At 42.2% G+C, this 27,941-nt stretch overlaps 2 protein-coding genes and 1 long non-coding RNA gene across 4 annotated transcripts; all 3 read right to left on the bottom strand.

The window, feature by feature from the left end:
- Window positions 1–22: 22 nt before the first annotated feature.
- Window positions 23–27,708, bottom strand: LOC124294926. The gene is made up of 3 exons (XR_006904819.1): window positions 27,497–27,708; window positions 26,862–27,169; window positions 23–158 (listed from the first exon to the last, which is right to left on the bottom strand). It is a non-coding gene; the product is annotated as an uncharacterized LOC124294926 (long non-coding RNA).
- LOC124294924 lies at window positions 4,091–9,993 on the bottom strand. Of its 2 annotated transcripts, none has more exons than XM_046742507.1 (2): window positions 8,664–8,796; window positions 4,091–8,550 (listed from the first exon to the last, which is right to left on the bottom strand). In XM_046742507.1, exon 2 carries the CDS (start codon window positions 8,478–8,480, stop codon window positions 4,575–4,577), a length of 3,906 nt encoding a protein of 1,301 aa, XP_046598463.1. In that variant the 5' UTR covers window positions 8,481–8,550; window positions 8,664–8,796; the 3' UTR covers window positions 4,091–4,574. The 2 variants fall into 2 exon arrangements, with proteins under 2 accessions (XP_046598463.1, XP_046598464.1); XM_046742508.1 differs by lacking the exon at window positions 8,664–8,796 and adding an exon at window positions 9,211–9,993 and having other exon boundaries at window positions 4,175–7,082.
- Window positions 11,054–17,021, bottom strand: LOC124294925. The gene is made up of 2 exons (XM_046742509.1): window positions 14,740–17,021; window positions 11,054–11,170 (listed from the first exon to the last, which is right to left on the bottom strand). The coding sequence occupies exon 1, from the start codon at window positions 16,155–16,157 to the stop codon at window positions 14,823–14,825; it is 1,335 nt and encodes a 444-aa protein (XP_046598465.1). The 5' UTR covers window positions 16,158–17,021; the 3' UTR covers window positions 11,054–11,170; window positions 14,740–14,822.
- Window positions 27,709–27,941: the final 233 nt, after the last annotated feature.

The raw sequence follows: 27,941 nt of genomic DNA, 5'->3' as shown, positions 1-27,941 counted from the left end.
CAATCCTAAAACTGGAATCTGGTCTAAGTTTCTGCTCAATATAGGTGAAGTAATTTGACAGTTATGCATTTCTTCCAAGATTCCTCGAAACATTCCTTGCTCATTAGACTTCATCGTAGAAGGTTGAAGTTGGTTGTCGATACACTTTCTACCATAGACTAAAAATTGGTTGAAGAAATTTTTGATTAGAGTTTTTCAAGTCATTTAGGCTATTACTTAAACAGTTTGAATTTTTATTTACTACAATTGTTGGTGCACGGTAAGCTGGGAAATGAGTTATATTCACCGGAGCTCAAATTCCTTTCACCAATTTCAGGACAATATACCTAATTGTGAAAATATTTCTGCTAAAGGGCAAAATGATTCGATGAAATCTAATGCGCAAGGAATTTTTTGCAGCGGTGGGCAAAATCTTCGAACGGTTTCTTGCGTATATATTTTCATCGCAGGAGGTTGGAATTTTATTTCAAGGCTTATACTAACATTATCTAAAAATTTGTCGACGGATTTTTTTGTACGACTTTTTTCAATCGTGTAAAAATTAAAAAACCGATTTTTGTCCAAAATTTGACTGAAGTCTCCCCTAATTAGATTTGTGACACAAAAAGTAATTGTACAGCAGCTGCTTAGTCAAAACGGTATACTACTGGAATCACTCTTAGGTTTCCTATCCTGGAATCAACATAATGAATTGTCAGTTTCATAAATTATCCAGTATCAGATTTTTGGTTCTAGATTTCCTTATAGTAAATTCAAAGACGTTCTCATCGTATATATAATTCATAGTTTGATTATACAATGATGGTTACGCAATCTATTTTGTGTTAATGGTGATGTATGTAGATATGATGTGAATAATGTATTAATTATATCAATTGTCTATTATTTGGTTTCATACAGATAATTATCCTGACGCAACACAAAAACTGAAGCTCATGCAGGATGCTTCCGATTTAGAGAATTTTGCAACGGAAGAGAGTTTGAAAAAGTCGAGATCTAAGCGCCATCGAATATTGCCTATCTCTCCGGAGACATCTGAGGATGAGGAAGTGGCTGTGCCTAAGCCGACAGAAGACGCAGCCAACAACAATAAGAAAAAAGCTACATGTGGAAATGGGGAAAAAACGATGAACTTGCCAATAAAACCGGTTGATTTTGTTACTATCACAGAAGCAAGAAGAATTGATAATGTTGAGGCGCAGGTTACAAATCATTTGCCATCCAAGAGTGTGAATTCACAAGTTGGTAAGGATGTATGACTGTGAACGATGGTTTTATTTCATCCATCGCTTTTACATTTTTGTGTAAAAAATTGTGTAAATACTTTTTCCTAAACATCTAATACTTGTAGGAAGGGGATTGGCGAGTAACAAAGGCATGCAGCGTTCAGCCAAAGAAAACAAAGAAACTATTATTCTAGAAGGTAAATGTATATCTACTAATAAATAGTTGACGTAGCAATTGCAGGTGGATGGTCATTGAATTAAGATTATGTTACGAATTAAATAGCTTCTTCAATTAAATTTGTTTTGTAAAGAGCATGCCCTGTATTCCAGGTACCCTATATTATTGAACAGGTTAGATTAGTTTTGTGTAGATTCGATTTTCCACAGTCTCTCTGTAGTTTCTTAGTTGCAAAAGGTTTCCTACGTATATCTATATTTCCATTACAGACCATAAATATCTTTTCTAAGACTTAAACTATCATAATCTATAAACTTGTGGAGTCCCCTGTCAAAGATTTATATTTTATTTGCAGATATTGTCCAGTCGAATATATGTTCACCTAAATTTATATAAATACGATTTGTTCGTTTCAGACTTCCATAGAGAGCTACTAATCACTATTAGCAAAATTTACCACACGACCCAAGAGGTCGAAAAACGACTCAAGGTCATCGAAGATTCACTAAAAGCAAAGGAGTTACACCTTCCAGGGGCTCAAAATAATGGTCATGGTGCGGACGGAGACGCACTTGAAGCTATGTTGCCATTGGGGACTCTTCTAGAATTCGATGAATTCGATAATAAATTGCGAGAAAAGGAATTTGCATCACGAGTGGTAAGAGAATCTGTTATCATTTGGAAATTGTACTCGTTTTACAAAATTAGTCCTGCACAAATAATTGTGTTTCAGGAACGAAAATGCCCAAATAGTTTGAAAAATTGCCAGCAATACCTGCTTTGACGGGTTTCATTCCTTATCAAATTCAGTACACCACTTCGTTCATCTTTTGTCAATTTTAGAAAACCCTCAAAACCTTTTTAAATCCAGTGAAATCTCCTGAAATTATTTGAGATCATTTGAGGGCCGTTGAAATCTCTTTGTATCTTCAAAAATCTTTTTTTGCAACCTTCTGAAATCTGATGTTTCTTGAAATTTGTTGAAATCTTTTTTAATCGTAAAATTCCAAAATTGATGAGTTGATACAACCCATTGTCTTGCACATTATTGGCTCTAGAATTTCGCTAATTTGAAATCAAAGTGACAAATGCAAAATGTATGCAATTAAATTCATGGTATATATGATCAAATATGTAGCATACAGTGTTGATTTAATATACAATAATCTTCCACTAATGATGGAGAATTTTAAACTATCATAACCATTCTCCATCTGAGTGCAATGAAGAATATACGTATAAATATAAATACGGTAAATTCTAGTGCTTGGCGTTCCCTAGCTAACATCCAGCAGGTACAACAGTCAACAACTAAACAAACTATTTCATATTTCAGGTTAAGGTAGATAATGGCGTTTCAAAAGAAAAATTGTGTGCAACAGTAAGCGATTTTATAATTATGATACATCGTCTGTGCACGGCTTGTATGTATTGTAACGTTTCGCGGTTATGGGGTCCGAAGGACTAAAGCCCCTCACTATATAAACCTGTATTCAATATTCCAGACCTATAATTCTATAGTATAGATTATATCATTTATTGGATTGTTCTATATTCAATGAAAAGATTTAGAAGGCACGAAGACTTTCATTTGAGAAGTATTACAGATTAGGAGTATAAAGAATATTTGATTGAACAAGAATATTGATTAAATCCTGAATCCTAATTAATCCAATTAATTCGGTCATTTGCATCGGATATACAGATACAGGGTTTCTACTTAACCCGAAAATCAATGAAATCGGGGTAGTCAGGGAATTTAACCGAAACATATACCTACATTGTGAAAAACAGCAACTATGCTGCACATTTTGTACAGTGCGCGAGTAATAATCATTTGTACACAGCAATAATTGTTGATACATACTGAGGCTCACATGAATAAAAATTTGTAACGAAGTAAATTGGGATTAAAATATTTTTGAACAAAGTTTTACGGCTATAATCATCAAACAAATTAGAGAAGTTTTTTATACTTCTGAAAATTTCAGGAAATTTCTGTTTTAGGTTAGACTAGACACCCTGTATAATCGGCAAGAGCTTTATTCTGGTTAATCACATACTGATCAAAATAATGATTACATATATTGCCCCTCGACAAACTAAATTCTCCACTTATATTATACTAAATTAATAGCACGCAATTATAACTCTTATTATGTTCTATTTTGTCCTGGATTACCTATCTGCACGCATTAATACAATTCATTTCAAAACATTTTAACTGTATAAATTTATATACTGGTTGCTAATCTAAATGGTGAGGGAATCCTATAGTGAAAATGTAAGGTGACAATGGGAATTGTTGTGATTTTTCTATTTGGCTTGCAATATTTTTTTGACTAGTGCATAATTTACAATCACTATAATATGTGGTATGAAATAATTTACTGTATTTTCTCAATATATGTTTTTAGGTACACTTTATGAAAACTCTTGGCGGAAAAGACACCCATGATTTTTTATTCAATGCCTTGAAACGCTGCCTCAGTAATTCCGTTGCCAAAGAGTACAGTATGGATGGCAAAAAAAAAAGAAACCGCTGAGACCGACATATTTTTTGAGAACCATCCTCAGTGAGAATTTGCGCTATATGTTGGAATAATATAATTGTTTCAAAAAAATATAGCTCTTAACTGAAAATTATTATTTTCTCCAGAAGCTGCAAAGATGCATAGGGCTGTGTTAAAGCGAGTAACAATAGAGGAATTCGGGATCTGGTCTGATACAGTTTGTCACAATAAAAAGAGAAAAATAAAAAAAAACTGCGCGCACTGAATTTGGCAAAAAACAAAAAAATTATAATGATATTTATTGTACACTATATACAGTTAGCGAATTACCCGAATAAATGCAATGCCAAGAGTAACACGTGGCAGCGAATGCACCCAAAACACAATTAATTAAATAATTGATTTAAAGCGAATTTACACACAGTAATTTTGGTTAACAGAAGCCAAGCAATTAGAAAAATTAGCTGAGAGAAGAACACGAGGTGATCTTGAGGTAGCCGAAAGAAGAATAATGGCGGAAACCGTTAGAAAACGAATCTTCTTCCCCGTGAGGAAGACTAAGCATGTCCCATAGCTAAGAGCCAATCAGAAAATTCATAGCGAATGACGTCAGAGAATAGCGAAATGCGCAAGTGTCAGTGAATTTGAACTAGAGATTCATTGATTGGCTATCGATTGTCGGGTGATCTGTGCTCTGCTTAGTGCTGCCTTCTTGCTGCGGGTAAGCCGAACTTCGCTTCGCCCGGGCAGTTTGGGTGTTGACTGAACATTCTCCCCCGGGTTGACGGCTGAGACGTCAAGATCTTCAATGGGCAGAACACATAGTTTCGCAATTGGTCGGGTCAATTCCGTGGTAGCTGTCTTCAGTGTCACTACGCGGGTATGTCCGTCCTTCCCTGGGTGGATAGCGATTACCCTAGCGAGTGGCCATTTGGTAGGTGGGAACCGCTCATCTGTGAGGAGCACCAGAGAGCCAACTTTGATGTCGTTGGACGCCCGATGCCATTTGGAGATGCCCTGATGACGTTGAAGCACTTCGTTGCTCCAACGTCTCCAAAACTGTTGCAACAGTTGCTGTAGCAACTTGTACCCAGTTAGCGTCGATTCCGTTGTTGAAGGTAGCGAAGGTTCCGGAACAGCGGTGAGTGGTTCTCCAATGAGGAAGTGACCTGGAGTTAGTGGTTCCAGGTCGGCAGGATCTTCCGAGAGTGGGGCGAGAGGCCGAGAATTTACCACGGCTTCGATCTGTGTCAACACCGTAGTGAGCTGCTCGTAAGTCATCAGATGCTCTCCGATAGTTCTTGTGAGATGGAATTTGATAGACTTGACGGCAGCTTCCCATTTACCTCCAAAGTGCGGAGCTCCAGGCGGATTGAACTTCCAGGTTGTGCCATCTGTAGCCAGTAAATGTGAAAGTTCTCCCAGTGATTTTGATCCTGATGCGAATTCAGCCCTTAGAGTTGCATCTGCACCCACAAAGTTTGTACCACAGTCCGAATAAATGGTGTGGCAGACGCCCCGGCGACTTGCGAACCTCCGATACGCTGCGATGAATGCGCCTGTAGAGTAGTCCGTGACGAGTTCCAGATGTATAGCGGAGGTCGTGAAGCACACGAAAACTGCAATCCACCCCTTGTAAGTTTTCGCTCCACGACCCTGGAAGGTTTTCAGAGTGACTGGCCCAGCGTAGTCTAATCCTGTATGTAGAAACGCTCGTGCGGGAGTCACTCTAGAGGGGGGCAGTTGTCCCATCAATTGCTGTGCTCGAACACCTCGGTGTCTAGCACAGACTACGCAGCGTAAGATGTGAGATCTGACTGGTACGCGGCCACCAATAATCCAGTAGGATTGGCGTAACGCAGCCAGAGTCAATTGCGTTCCCCCGTGAAAGTTCCGTTTGTGTGCATGATCGATGAGGAGTGACGTCAGCAGTGAGTATCTAGGCAGAATCGCTGGATTTTTCTGCTGACTGTCCAATAGCGAATTTTTCAAGCGGCCACCGACTCTCAAAATTCCGTGATAGTCGACAAAGGGGGTCAGCTTGGCGAGTGGGTGATTTTTTGGTAGGAATCCCCCGTCAGAAAGCAGCTTGAGTTCCGATGAGAAGTACTGGCCTTGTGTATATTTGACCAGTAGCCATTTTGCGGGTTCCAGGTCTCCAGCAGATAGCGGGGTGGCTAGTGAGGACTGTGGCACCTTTTTCATTCGGCTGATGGCACGTAGACAGATTCCAAGCGTTCGAACCAGCGAAACCCAGCGAGAAAAGCGTTCTAAGAGAATTTGCAGAGGATGTGAATCTGTTTTAGCGAATGTCATGAAGGTTAGACCTGGTCTCTCTTCCTGATGAGTTGCGGTCGTAGCAGGTGGTTCAATAGTTGGCCAGTTTTCTTGGGACAAACTGAGCCATTTTGGACCCGACCACCAAAGCGGGTGTTTCAGCAGTTTGCCAACTGACAGTCCTCGCGAAGCACAGTCAGCTGGATTACTTTTCCCAGCGATAAAGGTCCAGCGGCTTCCAGGAAGAGTGTCTTGTATTTTCGCAACCCTGTTGCGTACGTAAGTTTTCCAGCGAGAGGGTTGACTTTGTATCCAAGCGAGGGTTACTGCAGAGTCAGTCCACAAATAGATTGGTATTTGCTCCAAGTTAAGTGTTTTTCGCACGTAGAGAGTAAGTCTGGTGAGAAGTACGGCAGCGTTCAACTCCAAACGTGGAATTGTGAGTGGTTTCAGAGGGGCTACTTGAGTTTTGGAGCATAAAAGTGCAACTGACGAATTCCCCTGAAGATCCGTCACCTTCAGGTAGACCACCGCAGCCATAGCGAGTTGGGATGCGTCTGAGAACCCGTGGAGCTCTGCAGACACATTCTCCTTGAGATTAATCCATCTGTTTACCCGGAGGTTAGCAAGGTTGGTGAGGTCCGCTCGAAATACCGTCCACTTGTGGAGTTGTGTCGGAGCCAATTGATCATCCCAGCCCAGTTTTTCAAGCCAGAGTTCTTGCATGATCACCTTGGCTTTGATGATGATCGGAGCGAGGAAACCGAGAGGATCATACAGACGAGCAATTTCAGACAAGATTGCCCGTTTTGTTGCTGGAGGATCTTCAGCCAAGTGATAGTTGAACTGGAATACATCGTGGTGAGGATTCCAGCCAACTCCGAGGACCTTCACCGTAGTATCTCCGATTTCCCGTAGCGAGTTCACTGGTTGATCGTTTGGTGACATTGTAGCGAGTAACCGAGCGCTGTTACTTGACCATTTTGTTAATGGGAAGCATCCAGCTGCACAGAGTTCCCTGGTTTGTTTAGCGATTGCAATCGCTTCCGTCTCTGTGTCAGCTCCCCCGTAGATGTCATCTACGTAGCGGGTTTCAGTCATTGGAGCTACTGCCAGCGGGTATTTGGATCCTTCGTCCTCTACTAGTTGCAGTAGAGTCCTGACAGAAAGATAAGGAGCACAAGTTGTGCCGTATGTGACCGTAGTGAGGGTGTACGCTTGCTGAGAATTGTCCTTGGTCTTCCAGAGGATGGACTGTAACGGCCAGTCCTTCGGATCTATGTCAATTTGCCGAAACATCTTTGTGATGTCGGATCCAAAAAGTATTGGAAACCGACGAATGCGGAGTAGTACATCGCAGATGTCTACTTGTATTTTTGGCCCAACGTGTAAGATCCCATTCAGCGAAACTCCTGATGAGGTGTTGCATGATCCATTGAACACTACTCTGAGCTTTGTAGTAGTGCTCTGTTCCTTGAGGACACCGTGATGAGGTAGGAAGCAATGTTGTTCCGGTAGATCTGCCATAGAAATGTGTTTCATGTGACCCATGTTCTCGTACTCAGACATAAAGTTGTGGTAGAGGTCACTGTAAGTAGTGTCCGTGCTCATCCGTTTCAAAACCCGACGCAGTGAAAATTGTGCGGATCTCAGTGAATTCCCAAGTGCTTCTACCTTGTCCTTGAGTGGCAAGTGCACCACGTAACGCCCATTTGGGTGACGATAATGTGTGGATCTAAAGTGAGCTTCACATTCGTCCTCCTGCTCACTATAGCGAATGTGCTGCTCATCATGCGGTTCTTCCTGGTCCCAGAATCTGGAGATCAGATCCGGTAGCTGATCGTCGGCTGACACGTGCAGAGAATTGGCCGAATATTTCGTAGCAGTTGGATTGACTGAGCCGTAGACAATCCAGCCCAAGAGGGTTGACTGAGCAATTGGCGAATCAACAGGCCCTTTGCGAATCTTCTCATTCATGATGAAAGCTGCAGGTGCTGCTCCCAAAATGATGTCAATTGGTCTGGACTGCAGAAATTGCGGGTCAGCCAATTGCAGTCCCAGTAGATGCGACCATTTCTTGTCGATAAGGGTGTATGACGGCAAGTCTACCGCCAACACAGAGAGAATGTGGGCCTGTATTTTTAGCGAATTCTTCCCATATAGCGAATGTAGCTCAACAGTGCATGAGCCCAATGTGCGGCCAGCAGATGTGTTGCCGATGGCCCGTAGGCCCACGTTTGCGGATTTCAGAGGAAGTCCCAGTTTCTTGTGCAGCGAATTCGTCATGAATGACAGCTCAGAACCTTGATCTATCAGAAGTCTGGCTGTCAGAGGAGCTCCCGTTGTCGAATATACCCTGCAAGTTGCTGTAGCAAGTAAGGCTATTGTTTCCAGAGAATTGAGCCCTGAAAACAATTGCAGTTAGCGAATTCTGTCCATAGCGAATGACCTAATAGGACTATTCTGTACCTGAGCTGCCCGAAGCAGCGGTCGGTTGAGGATTAGCCCGAGATTCTTCATGGATGGCCGTGTGGTGCTTGTTGCCACAGTGGCGACATCTTGTAGTGGTGCGGCAGTCCTGTGAGCGGTGGCGTCCCAAACAATTCCAGCACAGTCGATGATCTTGAACCATAGTACGGCGCTGTGCGACAGAGGCAACCTTAAATTGCTGACAGTACAAAATAAAGTGCTTTTGCCTACACAGTTGGCAGATGCCTGGTTCATCTGTAGCCTCTTTAGGTGTATAGTATACTTGAGCGGTGGAACCAGAGGGGGTACTTGCAGTCTTGCTGGAATGTGAGGGTGACCGTGTGTTTGGGGGCTTGCTAGAGGTTTTTAGCAGCTTGGAGGTTGAAGCCTTGTCCTCCTTGGGTGAGGTTGGTCGTGAGGTGACTCCGATGGCGCTGATCTCCCAGGCGCGTACCTTCCCGATGAGGAAGTCTTGTAATTTCTGGTACGCCGGCAGCTCATTCGAGATGCCCAGGGTACTCTCCCACTCCTCCCTAAGTTCTGGTACCAGACGTCTGAGGGTGACGAAAACCAGGATAGGGTCCCAGTCCGCAATGGAGACTCGTAAGGTTCCCATCGCATCGATAATTTTCTGTGTCTGTAATACAAGTGCGTTTAGCTGAGGTGCCGAGTGATTAGGCACTGGCTCTGTGGTGAGGAGTTCCTCCAAGTAGGTGTTGAGAAGCCGACGAGGGTTATCATAACGCGCGACGAGGAGATCCCAAGCAGCAGGGAATGCCTCGTCTGTAAGAGGCACGTTTGCGATGAGTGCCAGTGCATCGTCCTTGAGTTGCGTCTTGAGGTAGGACATGCGCTGTGCCCCAGTGAGTTGCTCGGCATCAATTATGAGGGTGGTGAATAAGTCCCTAAACCCACGCCATTTCGTATAATCCCCGTCGAATGTCGGTAGTTTTATGTGAGGCAATTTAGTAGAGGATGGCCCAGTCGCGAAAAATTGTGTAGCATCTGCATGCCTAGGTGTCGCCTCTGCCTTCAGGGAGTTCACCTTGGCTTCCAAGCGGGTCTGCAGGCTCCCGTACAGCGTTGCACCACGTTGATAGACCTGAGCGGTGTGGTACTCATGTTCGAGCACTTCTTCGTGCTCCTCGTAAATGCGTTCGTGCAAGGCCTCAATACGGTCGACGGTTCTATTGACTAAAGCCAACTGGGCCATGGCTTGCTCGAGAGACATCGCCTGAAGTGCCTCAGGCGTGAGTCTTTGATCAATGTTGGCCAGAGAATCAACCCGGTCCTGCTGCAGCGCAGCCTTGTTGTTGAGAGACATGATGCGAATAACAGTGCTGGTGACCCGGAACTAAGTTTTCGGTCAAATGATACGGAAAAGTTCTATGTACCGGTGTACACTGACCGCCAAAGGCGACACCCGATGTGTCCAGCGATGCCTTTGACACTTAGCTTTTCACCAGATTGGCACTGCACAGCGAATACACCAAATGCTGAACACGAATTGTTAACGTGAGAAATAACCCAGAGAATAAGCCAAGCACAATTCTATTGTGACCAAACCAGCACCGATCCGGCTCGAAGGACCAAATGTTAAAGCGAGTAACAATAGAGGAATTCGGGATCTGGTCTGATACAGTTTGTCACAATAAAAAGAGAAAAATAAAAAAAAACTGCGCGCACTGAATTTGGCAAAAAACAAAAAAATTATAATGATATTTATTGTACACTATATACAGTTAGCGAATTACCCGAATAAATGCAATGCCAAGAGTAACACGTGGCAGCGAATGCACCCAAAACACAATTAATTAAATAATTGATTTAAAGCGAATTTACACACAGTAATTTTGGTTAACAGAAGCCAAGCAATTAGAAAAATTAGCTGAGAGAAGAACACGAGGTGATCTTGAGGTAGCCGAAAGAAGAATAATGGCGGAAACCGTTAGAAAACGAATCTTCTTCCCCGTGAGGAAGACTAAGCATGTCCCATAGCTAAGAGCCAATCAGAAAATTCATAGCGAATGACGTCAGAGAATAGCGAAATGCGCAAGTGTCAGTGAATTTGAACTAGAGATTCATTGATTGGCTATCGATTGTCGGGTGATCTGTGCTCTGCTTAGTGCTGCCTTCTTGCTGCGGGTAAGCCGAACTTCGCTTCGCCCGGGCAGTTTGGGTGTTGACTGAACATTCTCCCCCGGGTTGACGGCTGAGACGTCAAGATCTTCAATGGGCAGAACACATAGTTTCGCAATTGGTCGGGTCAATTCCGTGGTAGCTGTCTTCAGTGTCACTACGCGGGTATGTCCGTCCTTCCCTGGGTGGATAGCGATTACCCTAGCGAGTGGCCATTTGGTAGGTGGGAACCGCTCATCTGTGAGGAGCACCAGAGAGCCAACTTTGATGTCGTTGGACGCCCGATGCCATTTGGAGATGCCCTGATGACGTTGAAGCACTTCGTTGCTCCAACGTCTCCAAAACTGTTGCAACAGTTGCTGTAGCAACTTGTACCCAGTTAGCGTCGATTCCGTTGTTGAAGGTAGCGAAGGTTCCGGAACAGCGGTGAGTGGTTCTCCAATGAGGAAGTGACCTGGAGTTAGTGGTTCCAGGTCGGCAGGATCTTCCGAGAGTGGGGCGAGAGGCCGAGAATTTACCACGGCTTCGATCTGTGTCAACACCGTAGTGAGCTGCTCGTAAGTCATCAGATGCTCTCCGATAGTTCTTGTGAGATGGAATTTGATAGACTTGACGGCAGCTTCCCATTTACCTCCAAAGTGCGGAGCTCCAGGCGGATTGAACTTCCAGGTTGTGCCATCTGTAGCCAGTAAATGTGAAAGTTCTCCCAGTGATTTTGATCCTGATGCGAATTCAGCCCTTAGAGTTGCATCTGCACCCACAAAGTTTGTACCACAGTCCGAATAAATGGTGTGGCAGACGCCCCGGCGACTTGCGAACCTCCGATACGCTGCGATGAATGCGCCTGTAGAGTAGTCCGTGACGAGTTCCAGATGTATAGCGGAGGTCGTGAAGCACACGAAAACTGCAATCCACCCCTTGTAAGTTTTCGCTCCACGACCCTGGAAGGTTTTCAGAGTGACTGGCCCAGCGTAGTCTAATCCTGTATGTAGAAACGCTCGTGCGGGAGTCACTCTAGAGGGGGGCAGTTGTCCCATCAATTGCTGTGCTCGAACACCTCGGTGTCTAGCACAGACTACGCAGCGTAAGATGTGAGATCTGACTGGTACGCGGCCACCAATAATCCAGTAGGATTGGCGTAACGCAGCCAGAGTCAATTGCGTTCCCCCGTGAAAGTTCCGTTTGTGTGCATGATCGATGAGGAGTGACGTCAGCAGTGAGTATCTAGGCAGAATCGCTGGATTTTTCTGCTGACTGTCCAATAGCGAATTTTTCAAGCGGCCACCGACTCTCAAAATTCCGTGATAGTCGACAAAGGGGGTCAGCTTGGCGAGTGGGTGATTTTTTGGTAGGAATCCCCCGTCAGAAAGCAGCTTGAGTTCCGATGAGAAGTACTGGCCTTGTGTATATTTGACCAGTAGCCATTTTGCGGGTTCCAGGTCTCCAGCAGATAGCGGGGTGGCTAGTGAGGACTGTGGCACCTTTTTCATTCGGCTGATGGCACGTAGACAGATTCCAAGCGTTCGAACCAGCGAAACCCAGCGAGAAAAGCGTTCTAAGAGAATTTGCAGAGGATGTGAATCTGTTTTAGCGAATGTCATGAAGGTTAGACCTGGTCTCTCTTCCTGATGAGTTGCGGTCGTAGCAGGTGGTTCAATAGTTGGCCAGTTTTCTTGGGACAAACTGAGCCATTTTGGACCCGACCACCAAAGCGGGTGTTTCAGCAGTTTGCCAACTGACAGTCCTCGCGAAGCACAGTCAGCTGGATTACTTTTCCCAGCGATAAAGGTCCAGCGGCTTCCAGGAAGAGTGTCTTGTATTTTCGCAACCCTGTTGCGTACGTAAGTTTTCCAGCGAGAGGGTTGACTTTGTATCCAAGCGAGGGTTACTGCAGAGTCAGTCCACAAATAGATTGGTATTTGCTCCAAGTTAAGTGTTTTTCGCACGTAGAGAGTAAGTCTGGTGAGAAGTACGGCAGCGTTCAACTCCAAACGTGGAATTGTGAGTGGTTTCAGAGGGGCTACTTGAGTTTTGGAGCATAAAAGTGCAACTGACGAATTCCCCTGAAGATCCGTCACCTTCAGGTAGACCACCGCAGCCATAGCGAGTTGGGATGCGTCTGAGAACCCGTGGAGCTCTGCAGACACATTCTCCTTGAGATTAATCCATCTGTTTACCCGGAGGTTAGCAAGGTTGGTGAGGTCCGCTCGAAATACCGTCCACTTGTGGAGTTGTGTCGGAGCCAATTGATCATCCCAGCCCAGTTTTTCAAGCCAGAGTTCTTGCATGATCACCTTGGCTTTGATGATGATCGGAGCGAGGAAACCGAGAGGATCATACAGACGAGCAATTTCAGACAAGATTGCCCGTTTTGTTGCTGGAGGATCTTCAGCCAAGTGATAGTTGAACTGGAATACATCGTGGTGAGGATTCCAGCCAACTCCGAGGACCTTCACCGTAGTATCTCCGATTTCCCGTAGCGAGTTCACTGGTTGATCGTTTGGTGACATTGTAGCGAGTAACCGAGCGCTGTTACTTGACCATTTTGTTAATGGGAAGCATCCAGCTGCACAGAGTTCCCTGGTTTGTTTAGCGATTGCAATCGCTTCCGTCTCTGTGTCAGCTCCCCCGTAGATGTCATCTACGTAGCGGGTTTCAGTCATTGGAGCTACTGCCAGCGGGTATTTGGATCCTTCGTCCTCTACTAGTTGCAGTAGAGTCCTGACAGAAAGATAAGGAGCACAAGTTGTGCCGTATGTGACCGTAGTGAGGGTGTACGCTTGCTGAGAATTGTCCTTGGTCTTCCAGAGGATGGACTGTAACGGCCAGTCCTTCGGATCTATGTCAATTTGCCGAAACATCTTTGTGATGTCGGATCCAAAAAGTATTGGAAACCGACGAATGCGGAGTAGTACATCGCAGATGTCTACTTGTATTTTTGGCCCAACGTGTAAGATCCCATTCAGCGAAACTCCTGATGAGGTGTTGCATGATCCATTGAACACTACTCTGAGCTTTGTAGTAGTGCTCTGTTCCTTGAGGACACCGTGATGAGGTAGGAAGCAATGTTGTTCCGGTAGATCTGCCATAGAAATGTGTTTCATGTGACCCATGTTCTCGTACTCAGACATAAAGTTGTGGTAGAGGTCACTGTAAGTAGTGTCCGTGCTCATCCGTTTCAAAACCCGACGCAGTGAAAATTGTGCGGATCTCAGTGAATTCCCAAGTGCTTCTACCTTGTCCTTGAGTGGCAAGTGCACCACGTAACGCCCATTTGGGTGACGATAATGTGTGGATCTAAAGTGAGCTTCACATTCGTCCTCCTGCTCACTATAGCGAATGTGCTGCTCATCATGCGGTTCTTCCTGGTCCCAGAATCTGGAGATCAGATCCGGTAGCTGATCGTCGGCTGACACGTGCAGAGAATTGGCCGAATATTTCGTAGCAGTTGGATTGACTGAGCCGTAGACAATCCAGCCCAAGAGGGTTGACTGAGCAATTGGCGAATCAACAGGCCCTTTGCGAATCTTCTCATTCATGATGAAAGCTGCAGGTGCTGCTCCCAAAATGATGTCAATTGGTCTGGACTGCAGAAATTGCGGGTCAGCCAATTGCAGTCCCAGTAGATGCGACCATTTCTTGTCGATAAGGGTGTATGACGGCAAGTCTACCGCCAACACAGAGAGAATGTGGGCCTGTATTTTTAGCGAATTCTTCCCATATAGCGAATGTAGCTCAACAGTGCATGAGCCCAATGTGCGGCCAGCAGATGTGTTGCCGATGGCCCGTAGGCCCACGTTTGCGGATTTCAGAGGAAGTCCCAGTTTCTTGTGCAGCGAATTCGTCATGAATGACAGCTCAGAACCTTGATCTATCAGAAGTCTGGCTGTCAGAGGAGCTCCCGTTGTCGAATATACCCTGCAAGTTGCTGTAGCAAGTAAGGCTATTGTTTCCAGAGAATTGAGCCCTGAAAACAATTGCAGTTAGCGAATTCTGTCCATAGCGAATGACCTAATAGGACTATTCTGTACCTGAGCTGCCCGAAGCAGCGGTCGGTTGAGGATTAGCCCGAGATTCTTCATGGATGGCCGTGTGGTGCTTGTTGCCACAGTGGCGACATCTTGTAGTGGTGCGGCAGTCCTGTGAGCGGTGGCGTCCCAAACAATTCCAGCACAGTCGATGATCTTGAACCATAGTACGGCGCTGTGCGACAGAGGCAACCTTAAATTGCTGACAGTACAAAATAAAGTGCTTTTGCCTACACAGTTGGCAGATGCCTGGTTCATCTGTAGCCTCTTTAGGTGTATAGTATACTTGAGCGGTGGAACCAGAGGGGGTACTTGCAGTCTTGCTGGAATGTGAGGGTGACCGTGTGTTTGGGGGCTTGCTAGAGGTTTTTAGCAGCTTGGAGGTTGAAGCCTTGTCCTCCTTGGGTGAGGTTGGTCGTGAGGTGACTCCGATGGCGCTGATCTCCCAGGCGCGTACCTTCCCGATGAGGAAGTCTTGTAATTTCTGGTACGCCGGCAGCTCATTCGAGATGCCCAGGGTACTCTCCCACTCCTCCCTAAGTTCTGGTACCAGACGTCTGAGGGTGACGAAAACCAGGATAGGGTCCCAGTCCGCAATGGAGACTCGTAAGGTTCCCATCGCATCGATAATTTTCTGTGTCTGTAATACAAGTGCGTTTAGCTGAGGTGCCGAGTGATTAGGCACTGGCTCTGTGGTGAGGAGTTCCTCCAAGTAGGTGTTGAGAAGCCGACGAGGGTTATCATAACGCGCGACGAGGAGATCCCAAGCAGCAGGGAATGCCTCGTCTGTAAGAGGCACGTTTGCGATGAGTGCCAGTGCATCGTCCTTGAGTTGCGTCTTGAGGTAGGACATGCGCTGTGCCCCAGTGAGTTGCTCGGCATCAATTATGAGGGTGGTGAATAAGTCCCTAAACCCACGCCATTTCGTATAATCCCCGTCGAATGTCGGTAGTTTTATGTGAGGCAATTTAGTAGAGGATGGCCCAGTCGCGAAAAATTGTGTAGCATCTGCATGCCTAGGTGTCGCCTCTGCCTTCAGGGAGTTCACCTTGGCTTCCAAGCGGGTCTGCAGGCTCCCGTACAGCGTTGCACCACGTTGATAGACCTGAGCGGTGTGGTACTCATGTTCGAGCACTTCTTCGTGCTCCTCGTAAATGCGTTCGTGCAAGGCCTCAATACGGTCGACGGTTCTATTGACTAAAGCCAACTGGGCCATGGCTTGCTCGAGAGACATCGCCTGAAGTGCCTCAGGCGTGAGTCTTTGATCAATGTTGGCCAGAGAATCAACCCGGTCCTGCTGCAGCGCAGCCTTGTTGTTGAGAGACATGATGCGAATAACAGTGCTGGTGACCCGGAACTAAGTTTTCGGTCAAATGATACGGAAAAGTTCTATGTACCGGTGTACACTGACCGCCAAAGGCGACACCCGATGTGTCCAGCGATGCCTTTGACACTTAGCTTTTCACCAGATTGGCACTGCACAGCGAATACACCAAATGCTGAACACGAATTGTTAACGTGAGAAATAACCCAGAGAATAAGCCAAGCACAATTCTATTGTGACCAAACCAGCACCGATCCGGCTCGAAGGACCAAATGTTAAAGCGAGTAACAATAGAGGAATTCGGGATCTGGTCTGATACAGTTTGTCACAATAAAAAGAGAAAAATAAAAAAAAACTGCGCGCACTGAATTTGGCAAAAAACAAAAAAATTATAATGATATTTATTGTACACTATATACAGTTAGCGAATTACCCGAATAAATGCAATGCCAAGAGTAACACGTGGCAGCGAATGCACCCAAAACACAATTAATTAAATAATTGATTTAAAGCGAATTTACACACAGTAATTTTGGTTAACAGAAGCCAAGCAATTAGAAAAATTAGCTGAGAGAAGAACACGAGGTGATCTTGAGGTAGCCGAAAGAAGAATAATGGCGGAAACCGTTAGAAAACGAATCTTCTTCCCCGTGAGGAAGACTAAGCATGTCCCATAGCTAAGAGCCAATCAGAAAATTCATAGCGAATGACGTCAGAGAATAGCGAAATGCGCAAGTGTCAGTGAATTTGAACTAGAGATTCATTGATTGGCTATCGATTGTCGGGTGATCTGTGCTCTGCTTAGTGCTGCCTTCTTGCTGCGGGTAAGCCGAACTTCGCTTCGCCCGGGCAGTTTGGGTGTTGACTGAACAGGCTGAATGTGATGAAGATCTCGCCATAAAAATTATAAGCTCCTGGCTCGCTGGAGCCAAATTGAGATTCGACAGAGAAACGTACGACAAATAAAAAATCTTCTTTACTGTGAACGACTACCTAAGCATATGTTGAAGGGTATAATTCAAACCTGGGATTTTTTTTTTTTGCACAGCGCCAAACTGGGAGTGATTGAACCAGAACAAGAACAACGTGCGGATTGAGAGTATATGACAAAACGTAACATTTCTTCGTAAATATGGTGTATAGCAAAAGACTGCCCTGTATCAGCTTAATTATTATAACTTATATTTTCATATGCATTATTGATTTAAAAATAATTTAATTATTATAATATTATAATAATAAGTTTAAATCGAGAAAAAACTATACTTATTTTCAAGTATATTTCAAAAAAAGCGTTCGGTTCACGACTTTACATTTCGTACTATACGTGCTTAACGTATATTCTTCTATAATAATTAAGCTGATACAGGGCAGTCTTTTGCTATACACCATATTTACTAGTATAGTGGTAACTATACGTAGTAACATTTACTATTACGTAACATTTCTTCGTAAATATTGTGTAGAGCAAAAGACTGCCCTATATCAGCTTAATTATTATAGCCTATATTTTCATATGCATTATTGTTTCCAAAATAATATAAACATAATAATATAATAATAAGTTTATATTGAGAAAAAGACTATACTTACTTTCATGTATATTTCAAAAGAAGCCTTCGATTCACGACTTAATATGGACATGAGTCTGTACGATTTTATAATGTATTTGAAAATAAATAACTTTGTAAGATACCTATATAATTAATCATTTTACGCAGATTCAGGACTTTCTTTATTACCTGAAAGATTTTTGAAACGTATTGTGGAATATATCAGAAATATTTTCACTATATCTTTCGGAAATGTTTCAGCAATATATCAGTCACCATTTTCAGATATATCGCTGAAAAATTTCTGAAATATATCGCGGAAATATTTCTGACATATGACCGAAATGTTTCTGACATATTTTTGACATATGTCAGCTATAAAACATTAGTTATATATGCGGACATGGACATATTTCTGACATATTTCTGAAATGTTGCAATAGAATATAAAATGTTTCTGATGAGACATTTCTGAAACATTTCTGAAATATATCGCGGAAATATTTCTGACATATTACCGAAATGTTCCTGACATATTTCTGACATATGTCAGCTATAAAACGTTAGTTATATACGCGGACATGGACATATTTCTGACATATTTCTGAAATGTTGCAATGGAATATAACATGTTTCTGATGAGACATTTCTGAAACATTTCTGAAACATATTGTGCTGTGTGGGAACCAATAAAAACATTTTTTGGAGAAATGGTTTTTTTTTTAAAAATCATAATATTTTTTAATGCTTCGAATGAAAAAAAAAAATTTTTAATTATCTCCAAAATAATGCATTTGTTTATAACAATTTTTTAAACAATGGGAGTATAAAATTGAAAAAAAATAATTTCAGGTGGCGCTTAATGATTTAAAAACGAAGTGATTGAAATTTTTGGAAAAAAAAAATTTTACAAACGCTTTATTGCTATTATTAATTTTTCAGTGCAGTAGATTATTGATAATTAAGTGGAAAATTAAAATTTTTTGATTTTTCCAACGGAAGTCTATTTTTTCACCTCTTAATAATAACTGTACAAAGCAAAAAAAAATTGAGCTTTTTAGTTTAACAATTACGAAGGTTTTTATGTTAACTTTCCAGTTCAAAAATTTTGTTACTTAACTAATGGATAAAATATGAAAAAAATGCAAATAAAAATTTTTTTTGCGCGGATTATTATTTATCAACCTATTCTTAAGGTATGTGAATTTTTTCATCCCTTAATATTCATATTTAATATCTTTAAATAATTTTTTTGTTTACCGTGCCTGAATGACGCGGCGCGCGTGAACGCCAGACTGCCCGTTTTAGTACTAACTTTAGGGCTCTGTAAAAATTATTAATATTGGAGATAGAGTTCCGGGAGTACGGAGTTTTTTTTAGGAAATATTCTCCTCTTTAAGGATCTTTTTTCAAATTTTAGACATCTTTTATAGTTTTTGAGATTTTTCAAAAAAACGAAAGCAGTTTTTTTTTCTTTCACTATATTGTTCATAACTTTTGCAATTGTTATCAGCGCCATTTCAATTTTCTCAAAAAGTTTCTAGACGTCAATACGAATCGAATGACACCAAAATTATAATTTTCGGTGAGCTCTGTCAAAATTTTCTAAAAATGGATCTTGTTGACTAGACTATATCGCGTTAACTGCACTCCCACCTCCTCAAACTCGTATTTTCGGCAGTTCATGAAAGGGGTTTCTAAACTTGTTTCTCCTTTGTATAAACTTACTAATGGAAAGGGTAAAATTGATTGGAAACCTGAATTTGAGGAAATTCGAACAAAAATTGTTTCTCACTTGACGAGTTCTCCTCTTTTAATGATTTTTGATCCAAATTTTACTATAGAATTACATACAGATGCTAGCTCAGTTGGTTACGGTGCAATTTTCATCCAAAAAGTTGGTGAAAAGGCTCATGTTGTAGTTTATTTTAGCAAAGGAACTACAGAAATAGAGTCGCGATATCATTCGTATGAATTGGAAACACTTGCTGTTGTGAATGCTATTAGGCATTTTCGTCATCATTTACATGGAAGAAAATTTACAGTAGTTACAGATTGTAATTCTCTTGAGGCATCTCGTGCAAAACTTGACTTATCCCCAAGAGTTTATAGATGGTGGGCATTTTTGCAGTCATTCGACTTTGATATTGTTTATAGAGAAGGAAAAAATCTGTCACATACAGATCTCTTTTCTCGAAATCCTTTACCTGAGAATGACAAACCGAATGTTGAAACTATTGAGCAAAAACGTATAAATTTTTCAAAAATTTCTCACGGTTGGTTACAAGTGGAGCAGCAGAAGGATGCCGAAATTCGTGATCTTATTTCTAAATTAGAAAACGATGAATTTGACACAAATGTTTCTAACACATACGAATTTAAATCTGGAATTTTGTCGAGAAAAATACAGCGAAATAATGATACTCGTATTTCACCAATAATCCCTAAAGCTTTTCAGTGGTCTATAATAAATCATGTTCATGAATCGATTATTCATCTAGGATGACATAAAACTTCAGAGAAGGCTTACCAACATTATTGGTTTTCTAATATGTCCAAATATGTCCGAAAATTTGTTGAAAATTGTACTACTTGCCGAATTTTCAAATCTACTTCTGGTAAAATTCAAGCCGAATTACATCCAATCCCAAAGAGTATTCTTTGGCATACTCTTCATATTGATGTTACTGGAAAGCTTAGTGGCAAATGTAATATTTGGGAATATGTTTTTGTGTTTATTGATGCCTTCACTAAGTTTGTTTTTCTTTACCATACTCTTTCTATTGATGCTGTAAGTGCTATAAAAGCTTTGAAATCAATCGTCACATTATTTGGAGCACCGGTTCGTGTGATTGCTGATCAGGGGAGATGTTTTGCAAACAAAAATTTTAGAGATTTTTGTGGTTCCTATTACATTAATCTTCATTTGATTGCTACTGGTATTAGTCGAGGCAATGGTCAAGTCGAACACTTAAAAATATGCTCACTTCTGTTAAGGTTGATAATAATAGATCTTGGCAGGATTCTCTTGGAGATATTCAACTGGCACTGAATTGTTCCGTCAGTAGTGTGACTACAGCTACTCCTCTGGAATTGATGATCGGTCGCGTAGCCAGACCGTTGAATCTGTTACCGATTACTGATTGTCAAAAAGAAATTGACTTATCCAAAATCGGAGAGCGAGCAGCCAATATGATTGAGATTAACTCGCAAATTGAAAAATCGCGATTTGATGCCTGAAAGGCAAAATTTTTTAAATTTTCTGTTGGGTATTATGTTTTAATTGAAAATTACGAAAGAAATCAAACAAAATCAAATTCAAAATTTGAAGGGCCATTTTGTTTTATTGAAGTATTAGACGGAGATCGGTACATATTACAATCTCTTAATTGTAATCGATCGTATAAATACGCTCATGACCGTCTTCGAGCAATGCCTGACTGTTCTGTACCTTCAGAATTGGATATTGATTTTGATGAATCTTCTGAAGAGTCATTGAGTATTCAAGGTGTTAAATTACAAATTTAATGTGTTATTTTTGGATTAATAACCTGTGACATCCTTGTTGGCGCACCTGTTATAAGAAATTCATCAGAATATTGGAGTAGGAAATGATTGTCATTCCCTTTGGTTTGAGCTTGATCCTAGTGCACACGTTCATTACACTTACTAGTTGCAAGTCAAAAAAAAAAGATCTTACTCATTTCGGTGAGCGGAGATGGCGCAATGTAACGGCTAATGGTGTGGTGCTGTCGCATGAGGCGACAGTGTAAGGAAATGTTGATGTATGGACGGCTTGATGTTGTCATACGGTCACATATGTGAAGCCCAATTGTTAATTGGCAATGTGTGTGGAAATTACATGTCTTTGGATAAAAATATAAGTCTCATGAGAGGAATGCAAGTCTTTTGAGAAGATTGTAGTTCTTGCTCTTGTGGAAAGAAGATGATTTCTATGAAATGGGGTGTTGTCGACGGTTTGTCACCGGACTTGTTATTTAGTACGGAATTTGTTAGGACTTATGGGTTTGTTAAAGCACATCGTCTCTGATTTTTGGAATGGTAATATGATCAGGTTGACCGAACGGTCTAAATATCTTACAATTTTTGTATTACAGCACACGAGGACGTGTGATAGTTAGGATTAGCCGTGTCAAGGATAATGAAATGAACAACGAAGTGGATTATTACCGCCTTCTTCTATTCGGTCTTCAGAGAAACGACGGCAAAATCAATAACTGAACAAACATTGAACATTTTATCTCGTTATAAACGTTTTGTTATAAAAAGTTTTGTTAGATAAGTTAAGTTCAGTTTCATCTTGTTAAATAAAACGGTGGTTCAACATGCGTCCCACACGCAAAACTCAAAGTTCGCGAGTGATATCTGGACATTCTCTGACATATACAGGGTGTCCCTAAATTGCCTCCCACGGACTAGCCAGCATAATACCTCGTTAAAATCAAACCGAGAATTTCTTTTCCGGAAGATCGTCCGACGTATAGTTTTTGAACTATAAGCGATAGCGCTAGGCCAATCAGAGTGCACCATTTCATCTAGATTTGCCGCCACGGAAATTGCTGTTTTGTTCGTCTGGGTGAATTATTATTATTTGTTTACGAATTAAATATCGGCACCTCCCCTCTTTCGCTGCTGTACCCCTTATGCTTGAGGATGCGCTTCTGTTTACACACACAAGTGTGCGCCCATGGATGTGCGGCCGGCAGCGTATGCCGCGGCAACAATACCGAGGTCAGCGCTCGAGAAGGGGTACAACAGGGAGAGAGGGGAGGTGCCGATATTTAATTTGTAAACGAATAATAATAATTCACCCAGACGAACAAAACAGCAATATCCGTGGCGGCAAATCTAGATGAAATGGTGCACTCTGATTGGCCTAGCGCTATCGCTTATAATTCAAAAACTACGCGTCGGACGAGCTTCCGGAAAAAAAATTCTCGGTTGGATTTTAACGAGGTATCATGCTGGCTAGTCCGTGGGAGGCAATTTAGGGACACCCTGTATATATACAATATATCAACAGCAGTATCGCCTGTTTGATATCGTGATATTATTTATAAGATTATATACATATTATAAGGATATAGTTGAAACTTTTAATATTGGATCCAAGTTTTAAAGCAATATTATATTTTCTGTCCATTAAGATCTGAGCCATGTTCTGTTGGAAAATTATTCAACAATATTAAGATATAACTGTGCTTCGGAATCTCTACTCGTTTTTTCTCAATATTTAATAATTTTTTAACTGAACATACAATGGATCAGAATATAAACTATACGTGTCGCTAGAAATTATTGAATTGTTAATTTTGTAAGTCGATCTTTTTGACGGTAGTGGTGGCCTAAGCCCGCCTTAAGTGCGCCGTTTTCGTATTATAATATACTGAAATATTTTTATAGAAAAAAGTTTTTGTAACATAAATTTTTTCATCTATTTGGCGAAATATAACCCTATTTTTCAAATCCTTATTTTACCGGCATGACATGCGGGCGATATTTGCGTGATGCTATGAGCTCACGACGTGCAGGTAAATCCGCATGCATGAGAGCGCATATGCACGCGCTGTGTGGACAATTTGTTATCTAGGAGTCGACAAAGCTATTCTAGACGGAACCGATTCCCCGAATTCTCCAGACGTAGATAAGCCGGTAGACAGAGTAGAAAATGCGCGAATTACGCAAGTGATCATGCGTCTATCCGTTCGCTAACATCTATTCCGACAGACAACGAGGGCTTGAACCTCAAAGTGGTAATTTTGGCTGACGAAACACTGTTCGCGAAAACCGAAAATGAATACCTGAATAAATTAAAAATAAAACGCGAAAACGCTAGTCGCCCCAACTTGGAGCTTCACGAGTTGGAAACAGTTGCTAGAAATACGCCATCAATGTTACCGGTAGACGAGTATTTGAATCTTCGACAGCGCGAATCAGAACTCAGAGAACGCGAACTAGAACAAGAGGAGAAAAAACCAGAAGCCGAAAGAATTAGGTGAGACCCGCGAAGACAAACAGAAGTAGCATAGCAAGACCGGTTTTACACGCCGATTCCTGTTACCGACACTTACCGACATCCTCCGCAGACTCAAACCCTTTTCCGCAATGACGTCAACGTCTGCTGTACCGACTGAAGATCAAGAACGTGCAACCTTACCGACAGTTGTGTCGGTCGACGGCAAAAATCACACTGCTTCACCGACAATTCTTATCGCTAGAAGGTGAAAATCCTGCTGCCTTACCGACAATCTTACCGACCGAAGGTCGAAGTCTCTATGTAGTGCTCGCCAGCCAACGGTAAAGTGCGCAGTGAAGGGCGTGAACTTTTTTACCGACCTGGATGTCGGTAACCGTTCCGCATTCTTTACCCATAATAGGACTGTTGATGTGTAACATTAACCACCTCAAATTCTTTTTCGACGGTAGGACTGCTGATGTGTAACATCAACCACCTCACATTCTTTTCCCACGTTATCAACCACGCAACATTCCAAAATCACTGATTCCGAGAATTGTTTTTTATCCACTGGATATCGCTAATGTGTAACATCAACAACCTTACATTCCTTTCCCACGTTATCAATCACGCGACATTTCATAATTAATGGTTCTAAGAATTGTTTTTCACTTACTCGGATGCCGGTTTGTTATCAACCAAGTAATATTCTTTTTGGCTTGTAACTGTCATGTGAACTCTACGATAAATTTTGAACGGGTTCAGTCAAGGTCAGAGTGCAAGGTCGACCGATAGCTGCGGTAGATACATTCAGAGCTAAGGATCTGTGGTGTTGGGTTACTATCGCTCTGGGAATGCTAAACAGCGCGCGCGCACACACAAACATACGTACAGCTGTCCTATAAAAAGTACACGTGAGGAAAAAGCCAAAGATGGAATGCACGAAGTGTTTGAGATTGATCGATATTATGGAATCGGCGTACAAAATCTTGGACAAATCATCATCAACAGCAGAAATTCAAAAATGGATGAAATTCGGAAGTCAAAATATTCGGCTTCTCAGCAAAATTTTGCGAAAGGCTTCATCGATTGGAGAAAAGATGAGAATTTTCACAACGATCGGACTCTTGAAAGTGCTCGCAGAATAATTCAAACGTCTTAAGAAAGCGGGTGGAGGTACGCGGAAAGTAAGAAGAAGTGATCGAGTTCATTGGGACGATTTGGAATCAGCTTTCGAGGGGAGAATTTGAACTGGATCCATCGTCAATTTGAAGCATAAAGATGTGGAGAGATTTCTGGAAGACGCAAAGGTACTAGCTGTGACAAGACTAAAAAACTCTTTAAAGAAAGACAGGAGATTGAAGGCCAACGTTATCCTGGCTTGTAAATTTGAAGTTCGAAAAAATGATCACACAGTGGAAGAGATCAAATTTTTTAATACGAGAAATGAAATCATCCTCCAGACAACGGATATTAACGAATGGTTCATCAAAAACGCGACGGAGCATTTGTTGAAAAAGGTGGAAGATTTTCAGGAAAAGGATTCAGGCTGGTCGCTGACTGAAATAATCAATTTGACTGTGAATATCAACAAGTACGTGCCACTACGAGGCGGTGTGTTCACACAAACCCCGTTACCTAAGCATATCAGTGATAAGAAGGCTGTCGTCAACATCCGCAACAGCGACTCATATTGCTAGCCTACTAGTTTACCTAATTCCGCATTTTTCCTCTTCAATTTATTCTTCTGATTAATGATCTCTGCTTCTAATCGTGTCTCTTTATTACATTGAATTATTACCAATGGTGGCTCTACCGATGTGGCTTCCATAGACTTATAAGACAGACTGAGCGCTCTAATGATCCGCTTGAAGCAAACATTTAAAGGACAGAAATATTCCGGGAGTATTCCTTTCTCTCTCTACGATATTTGTGGCGGGGCTCGAAGCGATAGTGAAGAATGAGACGAAATTATGCGCCTATAGCTATTCCACTTCCACTGCGCCCTTGTCTCCGGCTATTAAACCGATTGAAAAGAGAGAGCAGTACTCCCGGCATATCTCTGTCCTTTATATGTAAGCTTCAGTACCTTTTATAGGAGCGCTCAGTCTATTTTTATAAATCTATGGTGGCTTCTGTGGTTCTTATTCGTGACTCGGCCGCCATTTTGTCGGTTGATTCTAGACTTTTCGCGATGAGTAGTTTCAACTTTTGATCGATCTCTACATTCTTTTGACGTGGTTTGCAAATTTTTGTTTGATCTATTTGATTTTTTGACGTCTTCCACAGGGTTCCTTTGTGTACCCTGCTGCGTTTCTAATTTGACCGTTATCGATTTGTTTCTTTTCTCTGTCTGAACTCCGAGCGCTTCAGACCACATGTGATTTTCTCAATTGCTAGCTTCCCTTGCTTCTAGTTTGGCTAACCTGGCTAATTTTTCTTAAATACTCTCGTCTAGAACTGCTTGCCTGCTTAATTCTAGTTCTTGTTGTTTTCCTTCTATCTCCACTTCTTGTCAACGGAGTTTTTCGCCTAATTCTATTGACTCCCTTTCCATTTCTGTCCGTCGTAACTCTTACGCGTCTTGTTCCTGTCTTAACCTTTTTTCTTTATTCTTAATTTCTTGACGCATCATTGCTACGTCTGTTTCGGTATGTTATGGTTTACTGCTATTTTCGCTAGATGATGTTGAGGGAATCATCCCCTAGCTATCTTTCTTGTTGGCGTTTCTAGTTTCCATCATCATTTCGAATTTTTTCTGAATTTTTACTTAATTGTCACTGAGATTGCTCGATCCGTGCGTTTGTCACGTGTAAATAACGATCTCCGTGGAAATCCGCTCACGATAATTTGAAAATGCGATTTTTCGCGAAATTTTAATAATCAAATTAGAATAATTTTTAATATTTTTTGGTCAGTTTTAAACGGATCCCACCAGGCTGACACCATAAATCGGTACGCGTTGTGACGTCCCCGATTTATTTCAGTCTACAAAAATAACCAACTGAGGGTATTCTTTTTGCAGATGGTAGAAATCGGCTGGTCAACAACGTTTCCTGGAGCCCTGCTTTTTCGTAGAAGATCCGGGCCCGCACATCGGGCGAACGCGGAAGAGAGGATGAACAAGCTATCTAGTGACGTGGACGGAAAGTAGGTTAAGTTGTGTAATGGACTTACCTCTTTTGATCCAATGTAATGTTTTCCGGTCGTGGTCTGGTTTTGCGGTCTGGCTCTTCGGGCACCTCCCAGATAACTGGGACGGGAATCAGCTGACGCCGGACGTCGAATTGTTCCAGAAGCCACCCTTTGAGAATGTCGATGATCCGTCGGATAACCTCTCTGGATACGCCCTCTGTTGTAAACGGCTCGTTATTCGGTTCCGGCTCCGGCGGTGGAGAGTATTTGCTCGCGAGGACGGGGTGTACGGGTGATGAACTGCTATTTGGTTCCTTATTCCTCGTATGAGAGCAGCGAGAGCCGCTTCTCTATTCAACCGAACACAAATACCAGCGCGATTACGTCACTTGATTGACTTGGCAGACCCGTTTCGCATCTATTGTGTGGACAAGGTGAAGGAAATTATTTGCTGGACCAGGTTTCCCTTGGCCCATTTAAACGAGGCGATCTTCCGCTCGGTACCAATAGAAAGATATTGGGAAATTTGGATTGCGAAATATCTGTATTTACCGTGAATTTAAATGAAGTCACACGAAGAGATTTTATATTTTCGGATTATTGTTAAATCCCGTATATTGTTACAGCTTTGGTAAAAAAAGTATAATTTGCGGATAAAGTTGATTATGAAGACTTACAAAAGTTGGTTATTATAAAATAATGTATTCAGAATTATTATATGTGTCTGTTATATGCGATGGAACCAAGCCTTGAATCTTATAAGTTATTTTAATACTCCTAGTTGAGAACGATTTCTGAATACGACTAGTCAGCTCGAGAACTGGAAAAGAAGTGTTTTAAAGCTCTTTGGTTGAGAGCGAATTCAGAAGACCACCGTACTAGGCGAGAAACGGACTGGAAGTAATTTTGGTGCGCGCCGCGAGTCAGGGTCTTCAACTGCGTGGTGTGGGTGCGCATGCACGTGTTCCCTCTCTATGACGCTGCCTTGCGGCAGCTGACTCGAATATTGCGTCAGTTGGCCTTGGTTCTCACGCTGGCGCACGCGGTTATCTATGGTGCCAGCGCGGGGTCGCGCCTTATCTTAAGCCGGCCTTCGGTGCTCGAATCATATTTCTGTAGCGC

The sequence above is a fragment of the Neodiprion lecontei genome, chromosome 6 (assembly GCF_021901455.1).
Source record: "Neodiprion lecontei isolate iyNeoLeco1 chromosome 6, iyNeoLeco1.1, whole genome shotgun sequence".
Taxonomy (NCBI): Eukaryota; Metazoa; Arthropoda; class Insecta; order Hymenoptera; family Diprionidae; genus Neodiprion; species Neodiprion lecontei.
The sequence above is the reverse complement of the archived record's forward strand: the minus strand, read 5'-3'. Positions and strand labels throughout refer to the sequence as shown.

Bases quoted from the DNA above. Each gene is read 5' to 3' on its own strand.
- LOC124294924 (XM_046742507.1), bottom strand. From the start codon at position 8,480: ATGACGAATTCGCTGCACAAGAAACTGGGACTTCCTCTGAAATCCGCA.
- LOC124294925 (XM_046742509.1), bottom strand. From the start codon at position 16,157: ATGTCTCTCAACAACAAGGCTGCGCTGCAGCAGGACCGGGTTGATTCT.